Raw genomic sequence first — 22,086 nt, forward strand, 5'->3', positions numbered from 1 at the left:
CTGGTCTGTGACTTCTGCTGAGGCTGAGCAAACAAAGAAGGTTGACCAGGGTTCCTGTAAGACATGAGGCAAGAGTGTAGAAGTAGGGAGATGGCAGTAGGAAGCTAGGAGGAAAAAGTATTCTCCTTTTGGCCTAGGAAGGCACTTGCTACCCCTTTAGGGGAAAAACAACAACAACAACAAACCTGTGTCTGATATTCTGGGAAGCTAGGATATTGGCTGTGGGAAACCATTTAAATCTATTAAGGAAAACAAAGTCTTGTCCTCTATCACCAATAAAAAAAAATACTTAACAGATATTTGAATAGCATTAAGTGTCACACACTCTTCTAAATAGTTTAAAATCCTCGTAACAAAACTCTGAGGTAAGTATTAGTATCTTCATTTTACAGATGTGGAAACAGACACAAGAAAGGTTAAGTAACTCATCCAAGGAAATACCTCTAATGAGCGGTAACAAGGATTTAAGCTCAGGCAACCTAGCTCCAGAGTCATGCACTCGACTATTCTGTTACATGACTTCTCAAAAAAACAAAAAAGAAACACTGCCAGAGACAGAAGGAGGCTTTCTATCTTCTGAGAATAAGACTTAGCCACTAATGGCTAAGAGAATAACATCCCGCTACTGGCCCACTCCTCAGGGCAGCAGAGCCTAGCAGGGTCCAAACCAATGGGATCACAGGGGATTCCTACGGAAGAGGTTCAAGAGCTTTCAAGCTGTGGAGGGAGGAGAGATTCATGGCCCCTTCAAGAAAAGCAGGCAATTATGGCTTAAATAACATTTGCTAAATTAAAAATTCTAGGTAAATTCAAAAGTTGTCTCTGGGAAAAGAACGCAACAGTCAGTTCCTGAAAGGCTCTAAGAAATGAAGATTTCCTAATGCACATCACCATTACAGGTTACTAAACAAAATCACAAGAATTATGAAAACTTCGAGTGGAATGGAATTTTAGAAATTATTTATAGACCCCTCATGCCGTTGGTGGGTAAGTCCTCCATCTCCCTTTCTCAATTATTTTCAATGGCTTCTTGCTCCCTTCAGATTCAAGTCCCAACTTTGTGAAGTAACATTTAATAGTTTTGCCTCGACCTGCTTTTTTGGGCCCCATATTCTATCCCACCTTCCGTTAACCCTGGGTCCACCTAACTGGATTCTTCCCAGAGCAAAGTACATTACAGAGTGTCCATGTTTTTGTATTGCTTTTCTCACTGTCTGGAAATGCCATCTTTCTAGCCATCACCTTCCCTTGTCAAGATCTTAACTATCTTCCAGTGGCCGGCTCAAATACCCTTTCTACCGTGAACTCTTTAAAAAAAAAAAAAAAAAAAAGAGTATAGTTCAATATAATACAGCTAGATATAACTGAAAACTAGGGCTCCAAATTGGATGTTATCAATAAGTAACTACTAAATTAGATTAAAAGATTACCAAAATTGGCAGCTCTAATTTATCTGAATAATACTCTACTAGGATTTATGGTAATTACCACCACCATCATTTCAATTATTTAGTATGTTACTGTTTCCAAAGAGCTTTCATCTGCATAATTCCACTGAACTCTCCCCAACAAACAAAAGCTGGACCAGACCAATACTGCTATCAACACCTGACCAAAACAGAAAACGAGACCCAGAAGTTAAACGGCTTGAACTAGGACACACAACTAGCAAAATATAGGACACAGTTAGTAAATGATAATACCTGGCCTCTCAACTTCTATTTTTGTGTGCTTTTCACTATATCACTTTGAGTCCCACGTGAATGGTGATGGTACTTAGTTTCCTCCTTTCTAAACTACCCAACTTCTCTACCTGCTCAGGTTAACTGTCCATTTCTCCCCCCAGACACGTTGATATAGGGATGTGCAGATAAATGAAAGGCTTGGGCAAATAGCTCACAAATAAGGGAGCAAAAATGTCTTTTAAATTTGGTTCTATTAAGAAAAACTTCCCCTGAGAACTGGCTGCTTAATTCCAGTGCATTTTCCTAGGATCCTACATTCTCTCAATTCTAATTCAGGTAGAATTTGGAACTGAAAGGAAAGCAGAAACCAAAAGCATCCTTATCCTCAGACGTTTCTCGCACTGACTGCACAGATTAGCACTGCCGACATGGCTGGAAAAGCACTTCCCTTACTATTTCACAGCAGTGCTTTTCTGTCTTCCCTGGCTTTCCACACATTTGTCACTCCAGCCTGAGTGCCAGGCTTACAACTGGCAAGAGACACACAGTCAAAAACTAGCGGGGGGGGGGGGGGGGGGACCAGCAGGAAGAATCTTGTTTTTCACATATGAAGTCCTTTATTTCTAAAACCAACCTCCCCACAATTGCTTTTAATAATGTTGTTTATATAAGGTTTAGTACTGAAGATAATTTATGGCTAAGAATGCAACTTTTCAAGAAAAGTATCTGGTAAGATCCTACAAGCGAAGCCCAGTGATTCCTAAGCATCTAGAAAGAATATTCCTTTTGTTTCGTTTGGGAGGCTTTATGTATTTTTTAAAAGGACCTGAAGTACTAGATATTAATGCTAACAGAAAGAAGCAATGTCAAATACTAGAAAAAATTGTTTTTATTTGACTTTGGAAACTCTTCCTGCAATATTACAGGCCAAAAAGGCAATAGTCAGAGATGGGGTTTTCACGGGGTCAGAATTTAATGAAACTATTGCCAAAACCTTCAGGGACTCAGGGCCCGAAGAGAAACAGGCAGTGCCTGAAAGGATCTGGCATTTTAACATCTGAGCTGCCAACTACATGCATATGAGAAGGAGGTGCTTGCATTTACACAGTTTAGCTACACAACTAACCTTTCTTAGGGAAGATTTTTTTCTTTTTACTGAAAGGAATAACGCAGTGGAGAAAAACAGACAACAACTCAGAAGCCCTGGTCTCTCATCCTTGCTCTGCTAACACACCACCATGTGACTTCAGGTATGTCACTTCGGACTCCTGACCACACAGAGAGATAAGACAGAATGATCTTTTAATACCCTCTCCCTTATTTTGTACCTTAAGTAAGAACAATACAGGAGAAAGTATCTGAATAAGATGGGATCTCTTGAGGGATGGGTCCATATCCCATTCTCTCTCAGCAGAAAGGTTAGTTTCCCATTCTCTGACATTCTAAGTATGCAGCACATGTTACTATGTGGGAGAAAGAAGCCTCCTGGATTTGTGTCCTAAGTGTAGCCTGAGAAATGATTGATGCTAATATACTAGCAGAGGAGGAAAGACATGGAAACACATTAGTATAAAACCTGTTTTCTTGTAATAACAACAAAATCATGCCAGATTGATCAGCAAATACTGGAATAAGATGAAGCATTTTTTTTAAAAAAGACTTTATTTAATTTGAGAGAAAGAGAGAGCATGAGTGGGGGGAGGAACAGAGGGAGACAGAGAAGCAGACTCCCCTGAGCAGGGAGCCTGACACACCGCTTAATCCTGGTACTCCAGGATCACGCCCTGAATCGATGTAAGACACTTAACACACTGAGCTACACAGGTGCCTCTAAAAATAAGCATTTTTTTAAGAGAACATATTAAACCTTAAATATCGTGGGCTCCTCAGGGGTGACTGAACAATGGTCAAAGTTTCTTTAATCTGCTACAGAAGGAAAATGAAGAAGCCCAAAACTACTAGAAGATCAGAAGTCACTTAAAAAGGAACACAGTGTATAGGATTGTATTGAAATATAGATATATAACCAATACACTTGTTTGTTGCAATATCAGTAGAGGTCAAAACAGGAAGTATTTGAAAGTCTGTTTACAACACATCATCTGGTTAAACTGTCTTAAACTTACTCACATGTGAATTAGAGATTCAGGGCTAGACTTAGTCATGTGTAAACAGCAACCCAGGCCAGGTTTTTCCAATGCCTCTTGGCAAACAGGTTATTATTTCTTAAGTATTCTGATTAGAAATGAAGAAAATACTAAAAGGCACAAAATTGTGTTAGAACAAATTCCTGCATTTGCCTATGCTATAATCTTAGAAAAGTATGCTTGATAAAGGTACAAAATACCACCTCCTAGTATTTGTGAAACAGTTCACAGTTAAAGAGCTTTTATACTGACTTTTTTACTGACTCCCCTAGGTCCCCTCTGAAGCGTGTATTCATATGCGGGAATATGCGGGAACCTAACCTAAGCTGATGGACCAGGATGAGGCTTTCTTCTAGATGAAGGTGATTAAGCTACAATGGGACCTTCCAAGAAAAATGACACCAAAACCATATCCTTTATTTTTGGTAAAACAGAGCAGGACCTAACTGATATCCCAAAGCCTTTTACACCACTTCTACCTAATCTTTTCTCTCAGAATGATAAATTTTGGTTGGTGAGGGGCACCCGGGTGGCTCAGTCGTTAAGCGTCTGCCTTCCGCTCAGGGCGTGATCCTGGCGTTATGGGATCGAGCCCCGCATCAGACTCCTCCACTGGGAGCCTGCTTCTTCCTCTCCCACTCCCCCTGCTTGTGTTCCCTCTCTTGCTGGCTGTCTCTCTGTCAAATAAATAAATAAAATCTTTAAAAAAAAAATTTTTTTTTTTGGTTGGTGAAATCAGATGTGCCAGAGAAATTTAAAAGTTTATGTTTTAAATATTAGCCTTTATTTTTTGTAAAGTTTTTTTTTGGACAGATTCATGACAACACAGAAATTAGCATTTCTTTATAAGCATTTTCCTCGGGTGATGAAGTTCTTCATGGTCAAAGATTACCTCATTTTTTTTGGTACTTCACATCAACCAGCACAGGATAAACATGGCAGGCAGAATAAAAGTACTTGTTTGACATGATCCAGCAATTCTACTCCTAAGTATTTAACCAAAGAATTGAAAGCAGAGACGCAAATACTTGCACACCCATGTTCAAAGCAGTGTTATTCATGATAGCCAAAAGATGGAAACAACCCACAGATCCGTCAACACACCAAGAGATTTTTTAAATGTGGTGTAGACACACAATGGGAGTATTATTCAGCCATAAAAGAGGAATGGAATCCTGATATGCGCCAACGTGGATAAACCTTGAAAACCTTAAGATTAAGGGAAATAAGCCAGACACAAAAAGGATAAATATTTTGTGATACCACTTACATGAGATACTAGAAGAGGTAAATTCATGGAGACAGAAAGTAGACTAGAAGGTGCCAAGGGATGGGGGGGGGGGGGTGGGAGGAGAATGGGAAGGTATTGTTTAACGGGCTCGGAGACTATTTGGGATGATGAAAATACTTCTGAAGATGAACACTGGTGATGGTTGTACAATACCGTGAATATACTTAATGCCACTTCAAAATGGCAAACAAACAAAACAAAACAACAAAAACCCCAGCAAAACACGTTATGTATATTTTACCAAAAACAGTAAAAACTTGTTTGCAAAATGGGATGGCCAAGGGAAACAATCCTGTACATTAAGACTACATGAAAAGAAGACAGAAGATGGTAATTAGTGTACCCACAGGTCATCCACTCACTTATTTAATACATACAGATTAGTTAAGTGCCAGGTATCTGCCAGATACCATACTAAGCCTTGAGAATGTAAAATGAATGAAACAGACTTCAACTCTGCTCTCAGAGACCTTAAAAGTCTAAAGAGGAATACAGAGAAGTAAAGAGATAATCACAACACCAATGCAACTTGGCAATTACTATGATAAGAATATATTCAAGGTGCCAGAGAACACACAGAAGTGTCACTCAATATGAGGGGGTGGGCAGAAAGGACACCTAAAAGAAGTCAAGTCTAAGCTGCAACAAAAAGGATGATATTAAGAGGGCAACAGAGTACTCCAGAACCAGTAATAGCATGTTTAAAGGCCTGGGGGTATCAGAAAACATGTTGTGTTTGAGGAACTGAGAAGTTCCACGAGACTGGATATGGAATATGAGAGAAGTGTCAATGGCAAGAGAGGTAGCAGAAAGAAAGACCCAAAGACAGAGAACTGCTATGTGCACTGTAAGGAAGAGATGAGAAAGGTGGCCAGAAAGGTGGAAAAGGACAGAGGCATGAAAAGCAAGGCAAGTGGTTTTAAGGAGGAGGGCTGGGCCCAGAATATGGAGTATCGAGGCAAATGTTCCATGTGCCAAAAATCCGTATTCTGCTGTTGCTGAGTGGAATATTTTATAAATTTCATTCAAATCAAGTTAGTTGGTGATGTTCAAGTCTTCTACATCGTAATGATTTTCTCTTGCTTATACTGTCAATTGAGAAAGAGGCAGTAAAATTTGACTGTAAATATAAATTGTCTATTTCTCTCTGTAGTTCTATCAGTTTTTACTTCATGTATTTTAAGGCTCTGATATTAGTATATAAACATTTATAATTGTTATGTCCTCCTAACTGGTTCCTTTTTATCTTTATGAAATGAACTTCTTTATTCTTGGCAATATTCTTTACTCTCAAATCTACTTTGGTAGATATGAATATGGGCTGAAGAACTATAAACTGGAGAAGAAAAGATACATGTGAACTGAGACTGGTTTCAACTACTGGCATTAAATTCACCAGAGTAATGAAAATGAAAACTAGATGATAGAGTCGTAAGAAATGAGTGAGTGGTGAGGGGAAAAAAGACACAGGAGTGGTAGATGATACATAAAGTAATGTCCCCACTAGAGAAAATCTGGTTATTTTAATGATTCATAAAGACTTATTCATAAAAAGAATTCATTAGAAATATCTTAAAATTTTTAATGGTTCATAAAAAGAACAGACTTAGAAAGCAATTCTCACTTTTAACTTGTCTGTAGACAATAAGCCAAGCTAATGAAGCAGTTCTAAGAGACTCTAGGCTGGAGGCACTTGTTCAAATGCAAGACTAATCTTTACATTCCCTTTTAACAAAACTTAGGCCACTCTGGGGATAACAGATAGCATTCTCCCCAACAACCGCCTTTAACTCAAAATGGAAGCATTAAGTCCTTATTTTCAACAAGGGGTCCCATATCCAAAGATACCCTAAGTCTTTGGGTTTAACCACTTGCTTCCTGCAGCAAAAAATGGGAGCAAAACAAAGAAGAAAACATCTTTCTGAGGCCTGAATCCCAGGGCAGCACTACTGAGTTTCATTTATATTGGTGGTCATTAGCTTCTGTGAGAGCTGAACACTTCTGATAATCTGATGAAACTAAGAATGCTCTCTCCAGAAAAATCTCATATACCCAACTTTTTGCCTATGATTTTAGGGGCTCAAAGATCATAGAAGCCCAAGGTAAGAATTTTTAATTTATACCCACTAAAGTACAGAAAGAATAAAAATATATACATATATCCAGTCACCAATCCAGTCATCTTTTCTCAAGGCAAGTTCAATGGATATCATGTGTTACAATCAATCCACAGCTGACTTAGTTAAAAATTATATATATGTATTTTTTTGAGAGGGAGACAGGCAGAGAAAGAAGGAGAGAGAGAATCTTAAGCAGGCTCCATGCCCAGCACAGAGCCCAAAGCGGGGCTCAATCTCACAATCCTGAAATCATGACCTGAGATGAAATCAAGTGTCAGACCCTAAACCAACTAAGCCACCCAGGTGGCCCCCCCCCCATTTTACTTTTTTAAAAAATTTTATTTATTTGAGAAAGAGTGAGAAAGCATGAGTGGGGAGAAGAGCAGAGGGAGAAGGAGAAGCAGACTCCCTGCAGAGCAGGGAGCCCTGAGATCATGATCTGAGCTGAAGGTAGATGCTTAAGCAACTGAGCCACCAGGCGCCTCCCCCCACCAATTTTATTTTTAATGAGCTACATATTGAAGGAAAATTAATCATACTTGCTTTGTACATCTTGTTCTGAACAACAACATCCCCAGTAAGGCCTGAATTATCAAGTTTATACTCTTAGCAACTCTGGAATCAAATACAGACTCTGCTATCCATGCTATTTACCTGTGTCTCAAGTTCAGTCCTATTCCAGGTGAGCCAAGCCAGTCAACCCACTGCCAAATGATGAGGGACTTGCTGGTTTAACCCTTACCTGTTGCTGTGTTTGGACTTTTCTCGGTCCTTCTCCTTGTCTTTCTTGTGCTCTTTGTGCCGGTGTTCTCGATCTTTGTGTTTATCTTTGTGTTTATGAGAATCTGCAACCGTAAGAGATGAGTCAGTTAAGAGGAGTCATGAGCTATCTCCTGCTCACCTACCTTGACAAGCTGGTCAAAAAGCACAGGACTCAAACGGCAAGGTAGCCATAAGAGCACATTTCACTGGATGGAAAGGTTTCACAAAGCTGCTCAGACAAGGCATTCCGTTACCCTGCCTCTAAAACCAAGACAGGGGCGCCTGGGTGGCACAGCTGTTAAGCGTCTGCCTTCGGCTCAGGGCGTGATCCCGGCATTATGGGATCGAGCCCCACATCAGGCTCCTCCGCTATGAGCCTGCTTCTTGCTCTCCCACTCCCCCTGCTTGTGTTCCCTCTCTCACTGGCTGTCTCGATCTCTGTCGAATAAATAAATAAAGTCTTTAAAAAAATAAAATAAAAATAAAACCAAGACAAGTGTTACAAACATGAAGGGGAAAAGGGAATTAATTCTACTGTAAAAGGAAGCAATAGTTTAGCATTCTTCTCCCTAGATCTGGTACTACTGAGACTAAATCATAAATGATACAAAAGGATAAATCTTGAACACTGACTCTCAAGGTCAAATGGTTATCTATGTAAGTTCTGGAAAAATCCAAACCTCGAGATATTTTTTAAAAAGATATGTTTTTATTTATTTATTTTTAAAAGATTTTATTTATTATTTATTTGACAGAGAGAGAACATGAGCAAACACAAGCAGGGGGAGAGGCAGAGGGAGAGGGAGAAGCAGGCTCCCCGCTGAGCAGGGAGCCCGATGCGGGGCTCAATCCCAGGACACTGGGATCATGACCTGAGCCGAAGGCAGACGCCTAGTGGACTGAGCCACCCAGGCACCCTAAGAGATATGTTTCTTAATCAACTATAATAAAGTATAATTTCTATGCAGTAAAATATATACATTTCAAAGATACATCACCCGAGAAAGTTTCCCTTATGCCATCCCCAGTCAATCCCAATTTTTCACCCCCACACAAAGCAACCAATAATTTGCTAGCACTGTAGATTAGATTATGCCCAAAGCTTTATATAAATGAAATCCTACAGGATTCACTCTTGTGTCTGACTTCTTAGCATGTTATTTTTGACATTCATCCATGCTGCTGGATGTATCAGTAGTTGGTTAAGATTTTACAGCTGAGTAGAATCCCACTGTTATGGATATACTGCAATTTACTTATCCACTCACTTGTTGACATACATTTGAGTCGTTTCTAGGCATTGGTTATTATGAATAAATCTGCTATGAACATTCAGATACAAGTCTTTGTGTAGACACGTTTTCATTTCTTTTTGGTACATACCTAGTAGTGAAATCACTGGGTCATTTGGTAAGTGTAACTTTAACTTTATACAAAACTGCCAAACTGTTTTCCAAAATGGTTGTACTGGTTGTACTATGATACATTCCCACCAAAATGCGTTAGATTTCCAACTGCTATAAATACTCTAACACCTTGTATTATCAATCTTTAATTTCAGCCATTCTAGCAGGTATGTAGTGCTATCTCACTGCTGTTTTAATCCAGTTTCCTAATTAAATAATGGGCATCTTTCCATTTGCTTATTGGCCACTCTTCTTTGATCACATATCTCTGAATCTTTTGCTCATTTTTAAAATATTTGTCTTATTACTGAGTTTAGTAAGAGTTCTTTATACACTGTAATTATAATTTTTTTGTTAGATATATATATTATGAATTTTTGTTCACAAAAAATACTGTGAGTTTTACAGAAGTAAAGGATAGGGTACATTTTTTTAATTTATAAAGATGTCCAATTGTAGCACCATTTTTTGAAAAGATGGCCCTTTTCTCCCACTGAATTGTTTTGGCCTATCTACTGAAAATGGAGTGGCCACATTATCGCAAGTCTATTTCTGGACTCTATTCTACCCATACACAAACACACACTATTTTGATTACTATAGCTTCACAGTTAGTTCTGAAATCAGGTTATAAGACTACTTTAGTCTTGTTCTTTTTCAAAACTGTTTTGGCTATTCTGTGTCTTCTGCATTTCATAGAAGTTTTAGATTCAGTTTGCCAATTTCCAAAAAGAAGAAAAGCCAGCTGGGAAGTTTGTGTTCATAGGACAATTTGGAGAAAAATGACATCAAAACGTTGTGTCTTTTGATCCATGAACATGGTCTCTCTGTCCACGTATTTATGTTGGTGACTCTCAAATTTATTGTGTATCACAATTATCCCAAGAGCCTATTAAAAATGTGGCTCACTGAGCTGAGGGTCACCCCAATGTTGAATATAAATCAACTGGAAGTTTATATACCCAACACATGTGTGATGGTTTTAAAATCTAACAGTCCAACAGATACTTTGATATTCCTCTGTCCAAGATGTATGGCCTAATCTTCTTTTCTCTGAGTACAGGCTAGACTTAGAAACTCATTCCTAAAAAAACAGGGTAAGATGGAAATGTCAGTATGTGACTTCTGCCACCAGGTCATAAAAGGCCCTGGATCTTTCTCCTTGCTCTGGGGGAAGCCAGGTGCCATACTGTTAGGACACTCAAGCAGCCCTAGTGGAGAGGCCCATGTGGTGAGAAACTGCCATATAAGTAAACCATCTTGGAAGTAGGTCCTCCAGTTTCAGGTAAAGTCTTTGGACAACTGCAATCTCATGACAGACCCTAAGCCAAAATCACCCAGCGAAGCTGTTCCTGGATTTCTGGCTCACAGAAACTATATGAGAAAACAAGTGTTTGTTGTTTTAAGCTGTGAACTTTGAGGTAACACGTTTTGTGTAACAACAGATAACTAATAAAAATGTATAGGTAGTGTATGTACTCATCCCTTTCCTGGCTCACAGCAAAAAAAAGTCACATTTGACATAATCCACTAAGCATCTATTCTGTGCCAGACCCTAAGGAAACAAAAATTTGATGACCATGTCCCTAGCTATAAGAAATTTTCATCCCACAGAGTTGGGAAAAATAAAATCATATGGTGTCAAAAAAAAAAAAAAAATCAGGACTTGAACCCAATCTTCCATGTAGCATAGAGAATCCTCTAACTTCTAAAAGTCTCAAGTCTAGAATTGTAAAATGCTAAGTCAATCCAATACACAAAGGTGGTGGCCCCTGTTCACTTGACAGTAATATATACCTATATGACATATGCCCCAAACTAAGGACTTAACCATAATAATAACAAAACATAGCCACTATCTCTACAACCTGGAATGAAATCTGTGTTATTTGAATTTGTTTATAGGTCAGATTTAACAAATAAGAAACAGAACATCAGGATCTGCTATTATGGCCCAAGAGTATGGCAGGGACATAATTTTTTTTAATTGCTCTGTGCATAATTCAACAAACACATAAACAAACAATATGAAAAAGACTAGAAGACAGACACCCAAATGTTAAAAGTAGTTATCTGTGGGTGGTAAATTTATGAGCAAACTGAGATTTTGTGTGTATACTCTGCCTTGTTTTCCAACTTTTCCCCCATGATGAATCACTTTTACAATAAAAAATAAGTTATTTTAAAAAATCACCAAGACTTATCAAAGATTTGACAACTACATGTGTATATAAGGAAAAGGCAGTTTAATTCACTAAAAAGCATTTAAACTTAAAGAAAAAGGTTAATAAGTAAAAGATGAACTGAAAGTAATTTCAGGTAGGTTTCAGATACCTAGTCTCTAACCTTCTCTTTTTAAGGGCACAAAATTTCAAAACTGATTTTAGAGCCAGGTCCCCAAGTCTTTTAAAGCAAATGCTAATCTAAAAACTCAAAACCAAAATGTCTGGTAAGAAACTTAAGGCTGTAGCTGACTAATTCCAGGGATACAAATATGACCTAGGTCAAAGATGTGAATCCCAAGTGCCCTTAATTTCAAAAGAAGGTAGTACATGTCTGTCATATGCTCAAACTGTGCTATGTGTGATGTGACAGGTACCAAAAAGTTTAATATATCACAACTTCAAATATCTGAATGGCCATAGTATAGCTCCACGGCAGGCTCAGTCCTCTAAGAAGAAATGACAAGTAAAACAAAATGGGGTGACTACAGAACACCAACATCATATAAACAAATGAAATTACCAACTGACAGAGAAATGTAGAGATGATCTACACTAGGGTAAACTGATAGAGAAATAACCCCTACAGATGCATACAGAAGTACTTCCAGGTGAATGATGTCTGGAATTTGCTTTAAAATATCCTCAGAACCTCCCCCCCCCCGGAAAAAATCTGGGGGATATGGAGAAAGATAAAACAAGATTGGCAAAAAGTGGGGCAGAAGTGGGGTATACGTATAAGACATACAGGGAGTTCATTATTTTACTCTCTCTACGGCTGTTCATGTTTGAAGCTTTTAATAACAAAAAGCTAAACGCTATCTTTAAGCTTCTTCCCTTCCAATCCCTATTTTTTCTTATTACATAAGGATACAACAAGGAAAAGACTAGCTTAGTCCAAGAGAGGATTTGCGTTAAGGAGCAGGAAGAGAAAGATAAAGTTTGGTAGATAACATTAACCCAAGAGCAAGGTTTCCTACTCTAAGGATGACAGGAGCCACTTCAAGCAAAAACAGAACAAAATAAAAGCCATACTTAAGGAAGATTAATTGAAGGGCAATGTGGGTAGAAAGGTAAAAGCAAAATAACTAGCTACCGGATTTTTGGGTTTTTAAAATTTATTTGACAGAGAGAGAGAGACAGCCAGCAAGAGAGGGAACACAAGCAGGGGGAGTGGGAGAGGAAGAAGCAGGCTCCCAGTGGAGCAGGAAGCCCGATGCGGGGCTCGATCCCAGGACCCTCGGGTCACACCCTGAGCCAGAAGGCAGATGCTTCACGACTGAGCCACCCAGGCACCCCTAGCTACCGGTTTTTTAAGCAGTCTTCCAGGAACTCCATAAACTGGTTGTGTATAATAAATAAATTCAGAGGAAGAATCAAAGAAGACTCAAAGTGTTTGGGTCCAAGTGATTAGCGGAACAAGGTACTTTCGCAGACACAGGAAGCTGTGCAGAACAAAGATGGGGGAGAGGAGGAAAAGACTGGAGAAATGATGAAGCTAACTGAAGTCATAGATTGTACAGTTAAGACAACAGTAGAACATCTGACTAAAGATGCTGGTCAAGAGAGAAGCCAGTAAGTGAGAAAGTGAAGCCAATAAGAGCAAACTGATCTATATCCCTCACAGTAAAAATATTTATAGACAGTAGATGAATGGCCTTAAAGATTACTTCAAGTAAGTATGTACCCTTTCCCCTTAACTGGAATTCATCTAAGATTAGACTGTTAAAATGTTTTGGAGAGGGGCGCCTGGGTGGCACAGCGGTTAAGCGTCTGCCTTCGGCTCAGGGCGTGATCCCGGAGTTATGGGATCGAGCCCCACATCAGGCTCTTCTGCTGTGAGCCTGCTTCCTCCTCTCCCACTCCCCCTGCTTGTGTTCCCTCTCTCGCTGGCTGTCTCTATCTCTGTCGAATAAATAAATAAAATCTTTTAAAAAAATGTTTTGGAGAAAGGATCTTGCCACTTCAAGCATCTGTTAAGTCAAAAAGAACTGTGTTGAACTTGACTGATAGATTAGAAATGAAAGATGCAGCTACTGCATATAAAATCAGCAGAAAACCTCATTCATTGTGAATTCAGGTCACCTAATAACCTGACAACTGTTCCAAATGCATGCATTAAAAAATTTGAGATGAAGACATGGGAGAAGACCCCTGAAATAAGGCAGCCCTAAGAAAACAGAAGACATATAACAACGAATTCCTTTCACTCTAACTTAATTGAAGTTACTCCATAAGGATAAGTAGGTAAATGAATAGCTAGAATAGGAACATCTTTTGTTATTCTTATCTAATGTGTTCCTTGAGGTTAATAAAGATTTTAAGTAAAGAGACTTCCAAATGACAAGAGAGGAAAGCATCTGTGTTTTCTCAGGACGTATTCTCAGGAAAAACTGCTGCTAGCATAACATAAGGACTTGCCGGTTAATGTGCAAAAGAAAAGGAAATCTTTTACTACTGGATTCAGAATTATATTCTTAGGGTTAATTCAGTTTACAACTGTTTTTCGTATCTTCTTAAATCCAAAGTGCCCTGCTAAAGACTCATCAGACGTGAACTCAACCCTCACAGAGCTGACAATCCAGCAGGGTAATTACGATATGAAGCCAAACAACCATGGCCCAAGGCACTCAAGAGAAAAGGGGCACTAATTTATATGCTAGAACCATGCTAGAGTACTTAGAAACACTGTTTTACTCAATTTTCTTACCACTCTTACGATAAGGAAATAGCATCATTTCACAAAAGACAAAAGAGTAATAGCTATCTCCCACTAAGTGCATACTCTCTGTGAGGTAGTATGCCTCATGGGTCATCTCTGGTTTCCACAACTCTGGGTGGTGCCAATTTCAAATGTGAGACACATTTTTGCCTCTCTCAACAAACTGAGAACATTCATATAGTTCATATAACCCCTGTGGAGGGGGAATTTGGCACTGTCTAACAAACTAACAAACACAATCTCTTTTGATGACCCAGCAATCCATACGTAGGAATTCAGTCTGAAGATACACTTCCAAGGCAGAAAATTTATGCTGCTCTATGCATACGTGAAGGCGAGAAAAATTAAGTCAACAGAGAAGAAACCTTTTTTTTTTTTTTTTAAAGATTTTTTATTTATTTATTCGACAGAGACAGCCAGCGAGAGAGGGAACACAAGCAGGGGGAGTGGGAGAGGAAGAAGCAGGCTCATAGAGGAGGAGCCTGATGTGGGGCTCGATCCCATAGCGCCGGGATCACGCCCTGAGCCGAAGGCAGACGCTTAACCGCTGTGCCACCCAGGCGCCCCGAGAAGAAACCTTTCTGAATTTGAGACTTGCTGAAATGGATTAAAATTCCTTTCCTAACCCCAAAATCTCAAACGTCAAATGATTAACATTAAAGTAACGGTTTTCATTGCATCACGACACTCCTGTATTCAGAAACTACACACACTTTTTATAAAGGTAATAGACATTCCCCAAATGTCTATTCATGAAACATATAGGTGTCAGGACCTTCATTTCTTATACAAGGGCAGAATTTTCTACTTTTCTGCCCTCCTGCTATTTTTCCGAAAGGATAGTAAAGCAGAATTACTTAATTTATGGACATTTTGAAAAGAGTCTTAAGAGTAAAAATAACTGAATCTAAGCTTAATGCCTCTTTTTGTAAAGTAAAAAGTAGAACGATGAGGGGAAACAGCCTGATTCCACCAGAGAACAAGAAGAAATAAAGAGCCTGGGTCCAAGAGGGCAGTGAGGAGTGAACACAGGCTCCCTGAAGGAAGTAGTGTTTAAGCTAAGTCTTACCAAAGGCAAAGAAGGAATTAGCAAAGTAGGAGAGGGCATTCTTGGCAGATGGGCAATTAAAGTCAACTGTCAATTACTATTTATGGTTTGATTTTTTTTTGCTGAAAATCTCATCTTCTCATGATTGAGCAAAATTAACTGAGATACACTTTCTGCCAGCTAGGAAATGGTAGACTAGATTCTTGCAAGGGACATATTAAAAAATAAGATCCTGAGGTGCCTGGGTGGCTCAGTTAATTGTCTGCCTTCAGCTCAGATCATGATCTCGGGGTCCTAGGATCAAGCCCCAAAGCAGGCTCCCCACCCAGCTCGATCCCTCTGCCTGCTGCTCCCCCTGCTTGTGCGCGCTCTCTCTGTCAAATGAATAAATCTAAGAAAGAAAGAAAAAAAAAAAAATCCCAGCATTATATATAATTTGCCTCTCGAAAGCCATGTGTCCCAAAAGCAGTTTCTTAAAAAAGGCTATAGATGCACTCCTACCTCTTGTAGCTTTAGAGTCCTAATCCTCAACTTAGAGAGAATGGAAACAAAACACCTAGGAGTAAGAAACTTCAGTATCAAATAAATCCAACAAAACTCAATCCAACTGTTATAAACTCCCTAAAAGCTAGCCTAATCCCAGGCTCACAATGAAGCTGCAGGTTTGGAAACCAGGTACAGAGTCAGCTCTAAGTAGCCAAATCAGTGTCAAACCAGGCATAAGATGAAGGGTTCACTCCCTACTAGGGAAACCAGATACATACACACAGTATATGAAAAAAGAAACCAAAACACTTTGTTAAATATGTTAAAGAATGGGGCGCCTGGGTGGCTCCGTCGGTTAACTGGCTGCTTCAGTTCGGGTCATGATCATGGGGTCCTGGGATCAAGCCCTGCATCGGGCTCCCTGCTCAACGGGGAGTCCGCTTCTCCCTCTCCCTCTGCCCCTCTCCCCTGCTCATGCACTCTCCCCTGCGTGCTCTCTCTCTCAAATAAATAAAATCTTTAAAAAATAAAAATAAAAAAATATGTTCAAGAATGATGCAGTTAGCACGAAAGATCACGGCTAAACCCTAATGCCAATTACAGACATTACAGAGTAGCACAGAATGCTGGAAAAGACTTCTGAAGGAAGCTCGAACAACACAGTGAAAAATACCCGATTCGAGTCCTTGTTCACTTATTGTATGACCCTGGATAAAAGTCCCTTAACTACTGGGTCTATAAGAAGGCAGCACAAGTCACTGATTTAGAGCTTCAAATCTCTGTTCATCAACTTAGATACCTGTGACCTCAGTAAACTCACCTCTCTTATGGATGAAGAAACTGGGGCTCAGAATATTTAAGTGACCCTAAGGAATTTTCTTTCAAAAGGCAGTCAAAATCCTTGTGTATGGTTGTAATGGAATTCCTGGCTCATCTCCACAAAATTACAAACTGTCAACAAAGTACAACTATTACTGAACCCTCTTCATGATTAACTTACATAGAACTAAATCAAGCCTACCCAATCATTCCAAATAACTCAGAGTTCAGGTTCTATACGTGCATTTAAAGCAGCAACCGTGCCAATTCACCTTGCCCAAGCCAATGACGAATAAAAGGCTATCTAATTTTCTTACCTGTCTACAGATACAGGAAAGAAAAGCACTTAAGAATAAATGCAACTGGCTTGCTCTAACAATCCTACACCCAGAAGCCTAAAAAAACCTACCTACAAGTTTTAAGGGATGCACTGATAACACCAGTTAACACCACTCCCATAGAAACATTTGCATTAGTTTAGCTGCAATCAAGGTGGTTTACAGTATTGCCAAGCACGGTCTCTAATGTAATTGTTATTCAACCCCAGCATAAACATTTACACTTAGAGAAGAGGCTATGGAATTGGCAAAGATTACCGATCATTTTATTCCGTGATCTTAAAGCATTCTGCCACTACACCATTCTCCTAAACTATTAGAGTAATCAGATAAGCGCAGAAGAGAAGAATCCTCTGCTTCCTTGTAAACAAAAGCAGAGAATTTTCTGGTATAAAAGAAGAGCTCTGTGCCATGCTTTGAGCCAGACGTCATTTACAGTGACCTTTGATGACAAGTTTTGAGACTTAAAACAGCTGTGTAATATGATGGGGTTCTCCTCCAAAGATAGTCATCAAGTGTATGAAGGATGGGGGTAAGGAATAGTTATCCACCAAAAGCTGCCTGCCTTCCCCAAGGAGGCAACTTTGTCAAAGATAACCTGTGCTCATCTTTGACACAGAAATACACAACCAGGGGGCACCTGGGTGGCACAGCGGTTAAGCGTCTGCCTTCGGCTCAGGGCGTGATCCCGGCGTTATGGGATCGAGCCCCACATCAGGCTCCTCCGCTATGAGCCTGCTTCTTCCTCTCGCACTCCCCCTGCTTGCGTTCCCTCTCTCGCTGGCTGTCTCTATCTCTGTCAAATAAATAAAAATAAAATCTTAAAAAAAAAAAGAAAAGAAATACACAACCATTGCATGAGGAAGGTGAGCACGGGAACCATTTGGGTGAAAGCGCTGGGTGAAGAAATTAATTTCTAAAGAAGATACTCATCACCTGCTGCTCATTTATTAAATCACATTTACTAGGATAAATCCTTGCATCTTCTCCTTACTCTCTGACTTTCAAACCCATGGATACCACATCCCCAGAAGCTGGAGTCTGAACAGAATCAACACTCCTACTTAACACTCTATGCCCAGTATGTTCTCACACTTTAAAGACTGTTTTTGTCTAGGACAGATAACAAGCTGGTTTTGGTGATAAAGACTGGCATTCGGGAGTGCGGTCAGTATCAGGGGTGTGTGAATCTCCCCAGGAACTCAATGCCAAACTAAAAGCAGTTAGGAAGCCTGAAAGCCCACTAGAAGGGAAACTGATTGAGGGATGCAAGAATTCTACCCTTCATTTCCCCCACCACAGCTGTCTAAATTTGGACTTTACCAGTTGTGATCGGTTTCAATCTAGGAAACCGTGATCCATCCTAATGGTGGGCGATTTCAATCTGTAGCCCCCAGAAGAGTCCTTATCACTATTTTATAGAGATTCTCAATGAGCACATTTCCAAAATTCCAGGTCATAGTAGAATTTCAAAGTAAGCAGGACAAAAGCTCAAAGAGCTCTGGAATTTACAAGAAAAACGCTGGTAGGACTCAGTTCTAAAAAAATCAAGAATGAGGGAAGGGACTAGTAACATTTCCAATTTTTAAAGTCGAAATTATCATTTGTTCTCCCCGAATGTGTACTATATATAAATAAGACCTCTTGTCACAGACTCATTTATTATTGACACTAATGGGGTTCCCCTTTTAAGGGCTAGTACTCTCAAGCTGATAAAACAAAAACCAGCTCCAGCTGAGAAGATGGCAGATGGAAGTGTATTTCTTCTTCCCTCGAGGAAGCTGGGGTTCATAATATTCATTCATTCGAATATTTATTGACTGTTAACTCTGTGTCAGGTATTGTTCTAGGTGTGGGAATACAACAGTGAACAATACCAAGTCTCTGCCCTCATAAAGTTCCATAAAGGGCATAATAAACACCCTAATCCTTCCCAACAGCAGCAGCTATTAAATGAGTAACTGTGGAAAGGGAAGAGGCAAAAGGGTCTCCCTAACAGCTCTGTGAAGTTCCAGGATCAGACTTTAATATGTTGCAGCTAGAGAAGAACTTCATAATAAATTATGGAGGCCAAGTAAAAGGGTCAAACTTAATCAAATGAAACTTGCCAATTATTTTGCAAATTGCTATTTTACCAACTGTTTGGTAAAAACTTCATCAGAAACTTAGAAGTACACTGCATTAGAAAAACACAGAATTGCTCAAAGGCAGAAGCCCAGAATTTTCATTTTTATCAGCTGTGCAACACAATTTCTAATTTTCAAAAACTGTCACAACATTTTTCCAAGTGTCTACATGTTCAGAAGAAATGCTACAGATTGACTTAAAAATCCTTAAGAGAACCCACCATCGTTCTTAAACATCAGCAACTCTGTGAGAGTAGTGACCAGACATTGTCTTTAAAGGACCTTGTCATGAAAAGACAGCCAACTGGTTTGCTTTAGGGCTCAGTCCCACACACACACAAAAGGGTTAAATGGTCAGAGGATGTTTTCTCTTCCAGTCAGTCAACTTCCGCATTTAAATTTCTTGGACTTCTTTTATGCTTTTACAACACTACAATTACCTTAATCTGTCTTTTCAGCCTCTTCCTGTCTATGCACCCTATTTTAACTTATTTTACAACCTTCTCTCCCATCCTATTCCTTCCATTATGCTCCTTAAATTCAAGTTCATCTTCCTCCCTTCCTCTGGTTCTCATTCCCAGGGACTAATGAATTACATTAACATTTTTAAAAAGAACTCATATTTCAGTGATGGGACCACCAAATTGTCTTCAAAAAAATATATGTTACCTAATTAAATATAAGGTCTTCTGAGCTATAGTTTGTAGACACAATTAGGGTCCAGAACAGACTGCTCACTGTTATATTATTATGCCAGAACTAAACCACATATTTTAAAAGTCAATTCCTTAGAGCAATTCTGAGTCTTTTATGCAGTGTCCTAATGGGGTCCTTAATTTATTTCTCTACTCTGGTCTGTTTTCCAATCTGCAAAATGACCTCTACTGACGCCTACACTTCTAGTCAAAAGAATCCTATGACCTCTAAGAATTGTTTTATTCAGGGTGCCTGAGTGGCTCAGTCGGTTAAACGTCTGGCTCTTGGTTTCAGCTCAAGAAATGATCTCAACATTGCGGGATCAAGCCCTGCGTTGGGCTCCACTCTCAGTCGGCTTCAGATTCCTGAGAATCCGATTCGGGGTCCTGAGATCGAGCCCTGAATCGAGCCCCGCCTTAGGTTCTGAGCTCAGTGGGGAGTCTGCTTGAGGATTCCCTTCCTCTCCCTCTGCCCCCCTCTCAAATAAAATCTTTAGGGAAAAAAAGTTGCTTTAGTTCAAAGTTGAAACAGATTAAGGTAAAAAGAAAAAATTTAAATGCTTGAGACCAGTGGTTCTTAAATTTTCCTGACACCTGGGACTTAGATCATCCCCAGATATGTATATTTTAACACAAACTCTCCAGGTGACTATAATCTATACTGCCCAGAATCAGTTTGAAAAACTCTGCCTTGTTGTTTCTTGGTCCTTTGAGCAATAATTAATACCAAATACCAGCCACCTGCAATAATGGGCATGCTACTGATTTTATTTCCACTTTCTATTTCAACTGGGTCTCCTCCATTCCTTTAAAAGACAGGCACAAGGTGCTGAGTCAGTCCCTGGGGACTTTATTTATTTATTTTGTACAGCTGAGAATATTGAGTCTCTACAATTGAGGAAGTAAAGAGGTTATTTTCACCTGCTACTCTAACAGCCCCTGTTTGAGAGGAAGAAGGAAGAACTACATAAGGGGTAACACAGCTTAGATAAGGAGTAGGGTAGTCAAGTTCTTTAGAATATAAATTTTCTTTGTTGTTTGGACAATAGTGGGCAGAGCCATGCTTAGAGACAGGTAACTTGAGTCCAGCTAGTAGGACTCTGTTGGGAAAATGAGTAAGAAAAAAATGGATTAAGACTTAATGAAATTGCAAGCTCACAGTAAACTTTTGACACTTGGCTTACACAGATTCCTTTGGGAGATCCAGGCTACCAAGTAATATGAAGAGTCTTGTGAGCTTCCTGTGACACATACAAGCGCCACTCAGTCAGGTGAGCAACTGGCCCTACTCACCAACCCAAGGGTCAGCAACATATTTCTGTAAAGGGACAGGTAGTAAGTAGTTTAGGCTTTACAGCCCATTCGATTTTTGCAGCAGGAACTCAACAGCCACTGTAGCACAAAAGCAGCCACAGATGATACGTAAAGGAATGAGCATGGCTACACTGCAATAAAATTTTAGTTATGGACAGTGAAATTTGAGTTTCATATAATTTCCCTGTGTCATGAAATAACCTTTTTTTTTTTTTTCTCAAACTGAGGTATAACTGACATATAACATTAGTTTCTGGTGTATTTAACAACATTCTTTTTGAAACGAACCCCAATGTACCCTGGGAAGAGGTGCCTTTCTCAAGCTCAGTGTGTAAGTAAATACCCTCCCTGCTTTAACTTTACCTGTGGCTCCTCTCTAATTCCTAAGCTTTCTCCTAAACGATATTCACACTAAGCCCAGCTCCCACCATTCTCCTTCCTTTAAAGAGCCCATGAATGGTCATTAATCAACACAATTTAAAAGTAGTTAAAATCTACTCCTACTCTGCTTAACTAGATAAAGTAAATCGCATGAATGATACTCTGAAGGGGAGGCCAATGATGAGCCCACTGCTATTTCTGCTTCTTAAGCAGCAAGCTAGTTAAATTTGTTATTTATCCCCCTTGAGGTGGGAACAACATCATAGTTGTTCACATACTGCTAACCAACTCTGATGAAATTCCTTTGTAAATGAGCAGGCTTCAGAGATCCTTCTAAAATAAGGGGGTGGGAGGGTCTACTTAATCCTTGGTTAACAAGATCCTTTTCCTTGGGTACTCAGATAAAAGGAGGTTTTACTGATTTCTGGAATAACTGGCTCCAAGTACAAGCTGAACTGCTAAAAAATAAATTACTCTCAGGTCTTTTCTACACAGGCAGGCAGACGTTCCTTAATAGGGAAAGG

General features: G+C 39.5%; 1 protein-coding gene across 1 annotated transcript in view; it reads right to left on the minus strand.

Annotated features, from left to right (window-relative positions):
- Nucleotides 1–22,086, minus strand: part of TOP1 (DNA topoisomerase I) — an 88,359-nt gene that overhangs the window by 49,328 nt on the left and 16,945 nt on the right. The window contains exon 3 of the mRNA XM_045804624.2: nucleotides 7,986–8,088. Coding sequence (XP_045660580.1) covers nucleotides 7,986–8,088 — 103 coding nt within the window. The remainder of the gene's footprint in view (nucleotides 1–7,985; nucleotides 8,089–22,086) is intronic.

The sequence above is a fragment of the Ursus americanus genome, chromosome 22 (assembly GCF_024610735.1).
Source record: "Ursus americanus isolate L20-20 chromosome 22, mUrsAme1.1.p, whole genome shotgun sequence".
Lineage (NCBI taxonomy): Eukaryota > Metazoa > Chordata > Mammalia > Carnivora > Ursidae > Ursus > Ursus americanus.